Genomic DNA, 9,206 nt, shown 5'->3' on the forward strand with positions numbered 1-9,206 from the left:
ACAACTAAGGTGGTCCTTCCACGTTGTATAACATCCACAAGCTTCACAAGGCAATTTATAAGGTACGTACACAATGTGCACATGGAAGCTAATCAGTTTAATAATCACAGAGATTCAGGACCATCGTTGTTTGATGGGGCTAAAAGGCTTTAAATTTATGTGGTCCAAAACTTCAAATCATTTATTATTCCTAACGGTTTTGATCAATACATCTTGAGGTGGATTTCACAAAAATGGAATGGACCATCATATATTTTTCCCTGATTTTTTAGACCTTTATTGTTTCTTTAAAATTCAATTGGTGGTTCTCAATTATTTTTCTGGTATACATAGATTGAATTGAATGGAGGCTGGAGAGAGTCAACATCAAGTTTTAGTCAACGAAAAGGTGACCCATCAACAATCCAAATTATGCGATTAGGGTAAAGATCAAATGATTGGTATTCCCTGGAATGTTTGTCAAGGAAAAATCACCAGCTTACACAAAACCACTGGATATTCTTCTTTGAAAGGAACACAACAAGATAGACATACGAAAATTGACAAAATGAAATTCTCACAAAACTTAATTAGTCGTGGTACATATCCTTGTACTTCTTTTTGGTTTATGCACGACTAAATAGGTGGAAGAGTTTTTTTTTAAAGAGAAATAGGTGGAACAGTTGTGCATACTTAATGCCGTATAATAACTACCAATTGTAAAAAAAAAAAAATTGTCATATAATGATTTGAATATGAGAAACCTAAAAAAAAACCAAATTTAATCTCTAACTTTTTTAAATGAGAAATATTTGTTTTTTTTATACAAAATGATAAATATTTGTTGTTAGCTACTATAATTATTTAAATAAAAAATATTAAAATTAAACGACAATGCCTCTCTTGCATGTATTGGATGAAACAGGTGTCACACTTGAAGGCTTCCGTAGAGAAATTCTAATATGGCCACATGACTAAAGAAATAGGGTGTGTAAGAATAGGGTGTGTTTGTTTCAAGTGTAGCAAATTTATTCCTAGGAATAACATTCCTTGAAATATAAAGATTGAAATTTTATTCCAAAGTATTTAGAAAAAAAATGTTTGGTTAACATTATAATATTCCAAGGAACCTTAAAAATAGGGAATATAATAGGTAGTTACACATAATTTTATTCTCATCTTCATGGGAACTTTATTCCCACCATTTTCTTTGGGAAAATTTTTCTATTTCCAGGAACATTTATACCCGGGAATAAAATTTAGTAAACTTGTAACAAACATAGGCATATGCATTTTTATGATTTTATTCCCAGGAATCTATAAATATAACTTGAAACAAACACACCCATAGTGTTTGGTCACACACACATGAAGAAGTATTTTTTAATAATAAAAAGGAAATTGATAAAAAAGATGATTGAGTATTTTGAGAAGAATCTTTTTATATGTGTGTCCAAACATTATTGATTTGGTCTTGTGACCACGGAAGAATACCTCTCAACAACCACATAGGTAATTTAAGTTTTGTAAAGTACACTCTTCAATTTATATCTCATTCTCCATGCTTTTTTTAAGGAATCTCATTCTCCATAAAAGATAAATCTGGACCCAACATAATATTTAAAAATTTGTGTAAAATATTTCAAGAGCATCTGAATAAGATTGTAAAAATCTTTTTCAACTTAATCCAATATTCTAGATTCGAATTTCACTTTAAAAATATTGTACAACTTTTCAATAAAAAAAAAATATAGTAATGTTAAATCTTGAGAGTTTTGTCGTCTATTGTAGTCATACTCATTCGAAGAGTTGTATGGTCTATTGTATTATACTCAGCTTCACCGGAAGAAAAACATGCAAGATAGTAACTGGAGGCACATGTTTAAACATGCTCACTGCAGTTCTTCAAATTATTATATGAATTAATAAACTGAGGTGAGGCTAATCTGGTGATGTAGAACAAGATGCCTGAAATATATGTTTCATTCGTGTTAATCAAAACAAGATGCACCTAAAAAAACTCTCCCACATCCACACTTATGTTTATACTTATGTTTATCCCTTCTCCACGATCAACCTGCCTGTTTGATTAAGGTGAAAAAAATGAAGGAAAAAAAAAATGCATATTGCGGTGAGCGTGGATCGAACACGCGACCTTCAGATCTTCAGTCTGACGCTCTCCCAACTGAGCTATCCCCGCTTGATGTACAGTTAATTGAAATGTATTTACTTAACGCATACGTGTATTGAATATGAAAAACAGATATCAGAATATTGATATTGATGAATAACATTTACGTGTTTGGAGAGACTTGATGAAGTGGCTCAATCCAGAGGCTCACAAGTCATAACCCTGAAAAATATGAGAGGTTAAACCCACATCATTGTGCAATTATGTCAATCTAAATCCAGAGCCTCACATTAATATATTGTTTTGCCACTTTACAGCGAGAGAAGCATCATCAATGAGCCACCACATATTATCCGAAATGCAGCTAAACTAATACTACATGGTAGTTGAACATATTATGGTGTCTATTTTATTCCACAAAATAGTGAACATAATTTGCTTAGCAAAGCAACATCAACAATCAAGGACAAACCCCTCAAAAAAGAAAATCAAGGACAAATGAACAATAAGTTCGACAAAGAAGAAAAATTGAGTTTGGAATTCTGAAATTAACAACACTTGTATAGTTTGTGCATCAATCACTTGCTGTTGTACTGGACCTTGATAGTAAATATGGAGCGCATAAAAAATGGATTGAATTTATTTTGCATATGGTAATTTATGTTATTACCCTATGTACAAATAATTTAAATTACTTGATTATTAACAGTAAAATTGATACTGGAGAGGAATATTTTGAAAGGAAAAAAAAATCAGAAAAAGGAGGGTATTGGTTTAGGGAACGAAGTGGTGCAAAAAGTAATATCCTTAGTGTGGTCCATAATATCTGCTTAACAAATGACACTGCTATTTGACTTCCGATTTTTGCTAATACACTGATATAGTCTTTTCAATTTTTCCAGAAATATCAAAGAGTGTGTCATTGTCAACATTTTTTGTTGTACAAAGGATTTTCTTTTTCCTGATTTCATGTCAAATTGTTACTTGAATCAGGCCCTGTATGCTGCAGGGTTTTTAAGGAACCCCATGTAAACCAATATTGGCTTTTAATTAGGTAAGTCCATCTGAAAATGTGTAGCTGCCGTGAATAAATATCAGATAGATGAATTTTTAGTATGCTGTGGCAATTAAAATGCATTTCATTTGATTTTTGGAACAACGTAAAGTGTAAATCAATTTAAAGACATTTTCTATTACTATAAACATAAGTAGTTAGATGAATTTAGAATTTGAATCATTGGCTGGATACATTGAGTCTACACTACAACTTGCAACGAAGTAAAACATAAAGTAACTCAGGTATACCCTTAAGTATTCAAGATGGACAATCCAACTCCGACAACATAATGCCGCAAACTAGTGCTTGAGCCAGTAGTTCCGGAGCTGGGCCATATGGAGTAGTATCTCATCACGGCCTTGATGGGTGACATTACTAGTCATGATCCATGGAGGCACGGTTTCGAATGAGCCACGTATCAACTCCTGAAAATCATTGACATTATCTTCAGGTCTTTTGCCTCCATTCTTTTTCTTCTTCCTTTTGTCACATTTGGTGAAGATTAATGTCATTGGGATCTGAAAGGAAAATTAAATTATACCAGGGTCAATTACCAAAATAAATTGTTAACCCCAATCTACTAAGTAGTTAGACATCGGACATAGTAGTGGAGTATCATTATGAAGCAGAGACACACAAACAATTGACTCATAGACACTGGTAGTAATTGAGGAAAAAAAAGTCATTGATGTAATGTCGTGCAAGTGCGAGTGCGAGACAATGATATGTGTCGGACACCCAAACACAACTTCAACCAAAAGTGTATATGTGCTACATATACTGCCTAGGCATGGAAAGTGGATCACTTAAGGAAGTTCTTATTTAAAGTAGAGGAGGGGTAAACCGCTAGAGGCTTTCCTTCTTTATGATCTGACCTTTAGAGTATATCAAGTGCTATTGCAGCTTGATTGTCCAACCTGGTGTAGATGAACTACTCTTCTCAATACAGCATGAGTGACACAGGTTTGATGTTAGACGTGGCTTCTATTTAGATAGAGGCTCTCTACAATCTCAAAATTAACTTTTCTTCAAGGTCCACGCTTACCTTGGTTCATAATATTTAAATTGTAATGACTGATATATGTTGTAAACATACCCTTATCTGTTCATATATCATAAAGACTACTCCTAACATGTGCTATGACAGTATTTCGTTTCTCTTCTATATAGATGGGTTGTAGGCTTCTAGATGAGCAAAGCCGGCCGATCCACAGATGTCGTCAACTTAAAATCAAGTGACGGATTTCAGTTTCCATAACTATATTAAAAATTATTAAAAAGTACCATTCTCGGTACATACACATTGTTACATTGTTTACAGGGCATGTAAAGATAAAATGGCAGTAACTCGAATGTGCCGCTCAGCTCTTATCGATTCTTCCACACAAGTCGCAACATAACCACCAGATTTTCTAATGAAGAAATTTTTGATGCATTACCTTATTCTCACCCAACCAAGCAGCATACTCAAGATCAATCTTTTTAGCAGGAATGCTGGCATCTATTAGAAGAAAGACCGAAACCAATGTTGACCGGTTAAGGAAATAGTCTTTGGTGAATTTCGCCCAATCCATTCTAAGTTCCTGCGGCGCAGATGCATACCTAATGAAAAGAACATAAAGGCATATAAATTACAATCGTCATCAGCTTTCTACAAAACTGAACAGGATTAAACTACTCATTTGTAGTTATGCTGAAGAAAAGGAGAAAGAAAAAAAAAAGAGTAATCATACAAACTAGCATTGGAAAAAAGAATGAAAAAAAACTGATCCAGAGACAAATTAAATGTCAGACTCATTAACATAACTTGAACATTTCAACAACTAAAGTGAATGTCACATCACAAAAAAAAAAAATAGTTAAATAAAAATCATAAGACACCATATGAACTAGAATTTCACTCTCGAAATTAACTCATAAAATGAGGGTGCACAAAGACATGTATACATTGCACAGCCAAGGAACCTTAACAATATGAGACTAAAATACAACTTCAATACCCATGCTCGCGTGTGGTGTGGGTTTAGGTACAACTCTCATATTTATGCCCTACAAAATTCGGTTCCAATACTATGCTAAACGGGTTTCGATCTCACTCTCAAAAGTTGGCACACAAGATGAAATGAGTTTGACCAAATACATATATGCATTCCATTGGCCCAAGAATTTTTGGCAATGTGAGACTCGAATACAACATCGATATTTCCAACCTTTTTATAAATAATGGAATCCTACTGTTATGATGTTTGACACTCAAAATTCACAAACAATATTCGCAAACCATACTAACATGTTTGTATATTGGTCGCTATTTCCAATGTTAATCCCCAAATTTGTAACATAAAACAAGATTGCTTTGTAAGGTTAAACCTTAAAACCATACATACCCATATCCAGGCAAATCAACCAGGTACCAACTATCATTAACTCGAAAATGATTAATCAATTGCGTCTTCCCTACAAACAAAAAAATATACAATCAACATTAAATTTCGCAAATTATAAGGAATTTTAAAAAAAAAAAAAAGTGTGTAATAATAATAAGAGACCAGGTTTCTTTGAAGTTAAAGCGAGTTTCTTGCGGCGAACAATAGAATTAAGAAGCGATGATTTCCCAACATTGGAACGACCAACAAGAGCGAACTCAGGAAGACCATCGGAAGGACAATCTTCGGTTCTAACACTGCTTTTGACAAAATCTGCTAGTATAATTTGAGCATCATTGGCGTAGTTACTGAGTAATATATTTGAACCGTTTAAGATTCTTGCGTTGTCGTGAGTGACATGAGTGTTTGGAGGAATGAAGAGTTTTTCGAGTGATAAGGGTTCGGTTTTAGGGGTTATTATGGGTTCTAGATTTGGTTCTGAAGTTGTGAGAGATGATTTTGGTGGTTTGTTTAAGAGTGTGGTTAAGGTGTTTGTTGAATAGAGTCTGCGAGAAAATGAGGAAGATGAAATTGTGAAAAGGGAAAAGGATAACCTTGGTAGATGAAGGACAACCATATCACACTCTATTGAGAAACACGCGGACGCGGTGTTGTGGAAATATCTCAGCGGTGAGTGTTTTTGCTCGCGATACGGTCGGTTTCTCAAGTGGGAGTTTTTGCTTGGGTAACCTCACAGATGGAAGGATATGTGTACATTTTTCTAAGAATAATGATATTTTGACAACCATTTTAGTACAACATTTAAGACAACTTTGTTGTTCTCTCTTCTCATTGGTCAAAAACAATAGTGATAGAAAAAGGAAGAGAGAGAATAAAAACATAATGTGAGTATGAGAGAGAAAGTTGTACAAAAGTTGTATCAAAATGGTTGTACAAATATCATTTCTCTTTTTCTAAGACCATGTATTTTCTCTTTCAACACCCACTTTTTCAATTCCCAACACTCCACATCATTTTCTCTCTCTTAATTCAACACTCATTCAATTTTTACCTCTCCAATGGTTTTCATTCAACACCCTACCCCACCACTTTTTATTTCTTGTTCTTATTTAATTTTTGTTTTTATAATTGCATAAAATTATAATTATCGATTATAATTAAATTAAAATAATACAATTAACAATTTATTTTTTAGTGTTTTTGGAAAAACGAAATTTTGTAAAATAATTTATTTTTATTTTCTTAACTTAAAATGCAATACAACAAACTAAGCATGCGACACACAAATAACTTAAGAGAGTGAAAAACTTAGTTTTTTTTCTGTGTCCAAATCAAATGATCCAAGTCTCTATTTGTAGAGAAAACAAAATCACGAATTTTGGTAAAAAAATAAATTAATTTTTTTTTATTTGCAATGAAATAATTGAGTCCAAATTATTAAGAAGATAAAAATCCAAGCAGCCAATCGTAGCAAGCCATGTGGCGTATGCGGACCAGCTTTCAACATGTTGAATCCTTTCAACACCCTCTTTCATCCACATCATCTTCGACAACCATCTACAATGGTTTCAACATGTTGAAAATGGCATTCAACAAGCCATTGTAAATGGTCTAAGAATAAACCATTAAATCAACTTCCTCCTTGAATTTGTAAGCATCAGCCAAAGTGGTCTCAAATTTTGCGAAATATCAATTTCGTCTTTGAATTTCTCTCACGTCCATGTACACATGTAAAAAAAAAAAACCACAGGTACAAGGACTAAATCGATGGAAACGCAAAAAATTCAGTTTTCACTTTTCAAATGCAATTTTTTCTGCTTTTCCATTTTTACCCCTGTTTTATCCTTACCTTCCTTCCTCTGATTTCTGTCATACTCATCAAAACAGTCCCTGACCTTTCTCCTTCCCGCTAAAACCTTCATCACCTTCTCCTCTCCAAAATCATCATCCTCGTCGGCGATCAACGGTAGGTTTTTGAAGAACGAAACGGTCTTTGGTTAAGGTAAGTCTCACGTCCATCTCACATTCTCCTGTTCGTTTTCACCATTTTTTTGGCCGTTTTTTTATTTTCGTTTTTAGTTTTCAAAGATCAAGTTGTGTTTTCTACGTTTTGTATTTTGTTCTGCAAAGCTTGCCTTTCAAGGACCAAACTGATAGTTGGTTATATAATTCAAGGACTGATTTGATGTTTTTTAACATAATCTAGATATCAATTTGATGGATAACCATAGTTTGAGGTTATTTCAATTGGGGAAGAACGTTACCACTAATTATTGGAATAATTTTTGGGAATTTTGGAGTGTGGATTAAATATTGTAAAATCAGGGTTCCAGTTTTATACATTTGGGGAAGAAATAGCCGTTGGGGAAGATGACATTCTTACATTTTCTGCAAATCAGTCAAATTAGTCCTTGAAAATGTTGGTTACAATCGGCCATATTAGTCCCTTTTTGCGTGGCTTCTGACATGGCAGTCCATGTGAGAGGTTAACGGCCACGTCAGCTCCGTTAACACCCCAGTTAACTGGAAGGACGAAATTGATTAACATTTTACAAATTCAAGGACGAAATTGATATTTCGCAAAATTTAGGGACGATTTTGGCTGATGCTTGCAAATTCAGAGACGAAGTTGATGATTCACTCTTAAATCAACTCACTTAAGTGATTTTTAACAACAGGTTTGATTTTTTTTTTCTATGTAGTTTAGTTGTTCACGAAATTGGTCTTGATGCGGGATTTTGATTTTCGATTTTGCTGTGATGTTGATTTAATACATATTGATAGTCTATTACAAATTTGAACAAGGATTCTAACATCTTTTTTTTTTTTTTTGGTAATAGGATTCTAACATCTTTAATATTACATTTTCGGATACATAAGTATTCCAGACACCTTTATATTATGTCGTCATTCATTTGTATTTTTTGAACTTTTCGTTTTGAAGTTCATTTTGATCTTGCTTGCAATGCTCAGGATTTCGTTCTTTCGTATTTTTTGACTTGCATTTTTAATTTACCTGATCTACAATCTTAAGTATCGTTTAATTCAATTATGATATCAAAATTTTATCTTAAATCTGCATGGATGAGATTTTCTTTTGAGCACTAATTTTGAACTTCCCTAAACTAGTGATTATAAAGCACCTTTGATGTCTATTCTGAAGTTTTTTCTTACGAGATTTGCTTTTGAGCACTAATGTTGAACTTCCCTAAACTAGTATAATTATAAAGCACCTTTGATGTCTATTCTAAATTTTTTTTCCTTGCTAACGAATTTTGATCATGAGATCGACACAGATAACAATCAAGGTCCTACGTCGACACAACTGTCGCGTAAGATCGACAATTTACTTTTGCAATCTGAGTACAATATAGTTAGATTGGAGCGCACAAAGGGGCAAACATTGTTCATATTGGGGCAGGGACAATTAACTAGTTAAAAACACAAAATTGCTCTATATAAAGGTTTATTCTTTTTTCTTTTTGATGAAACTAAATTAGTTCGTCCAAATTGATACCGCAGAGAATCAGAAGAAGCGCAGTCTAAGGTCCCAAACGAACACCAAACCAATCTAAGTAGGTTCAACAAGTTTATTCTTGATTTGGTAATATTGCATGTTTCTCGTTCAACTCATGGTATCTTCGACCGTTAT

At 33.4% G+C, this 9,206-nt stretch overlaps 1 protein-coding gene and 1 non-coding gene across 2 annotated transcripts; both read right to left on the reverse strand.

Moving 5' to 3' along the window:
* Nucleotides 1-2,106: 2,106 nt before the first annotated feature.
* Nucleotides 2,107-2,179, reverse strand: TRNAF-GAA (transfer RNA phenylalanine (anticodon GAA)). Its single transcript has one exon. It is a non-coding gene; the product is annotated as a tRNA-Phe (tRNA).
* A 1,097-nt stretch (nucleotides 2,180-3,276) lies between these two features.
* Nucleotides 3,277-6,206, reverse strand: LOC146942673 (P-loop containing nucleoside triphosphate hydrolases superfamily protein). Its single transcript, XM_085756733.1, has 4 exons — nucleotides 5,717-6,206; nucleotides 5,555-5,624; nucleotides 4,607-4,769; nucleotides 3,277-3,685 (listed from the first exon to the last, which is right to left on the reverse strand). The coding sequence occupies exons 1-4, from the start codon at nucleotides 6,168-6,170 to the stop codon at nucleotides 3,467-3,469; spliced, it is 906 nt and encodes a 301-aa protein (XP_085612859.1). The 5' UTR covers nucleotides 6,171-6,206; the 3' UTR covers nucleotides 3,277-3,466.
* Nucleotides 6,207-9,206: the final 3,000 nt, after the last annotated feature.

Source organism: Medicago sativa, chromosome 3 (assembly GCF_051527215.1).
Source record: "Medicago sativa cultivar Bolivia chromosome 3, Bolivia_mono, whole genome shotgun sequence".
Taxonomy (NCBI): Eukaryota; Viridiplantae; Streptophyta; class Magnoliopsida; order Fabales; family Fabaceae; genus Medicago; species Medicago sativa.

Excerpts from the sequence above, each read along its gene's own strand:
- LOC146942673 (XM_085756733.1), bottom strand. The coding sequence starts at position 6,170 with ATGGTTGTCCTTCATCTACCAAGGTTATCCTTTTCCCTTTTCACAATT. Across the intron at positions 5,625-5,716 it reads TTTAACTTCAAAGAAACCTG|GGAAGACGCAATTGATTAAT; the intron begins GTCTCTTATTAT and ends TTTTGTTTGTAG. Across the intron at positions 3,686-4,606 it reads CTTGGTTGGGTGAGAATAAG|ATCCCAATGACATTAATCTT; the intron begins GTAATGCATCAA and ends TTTTCCTTTCAG.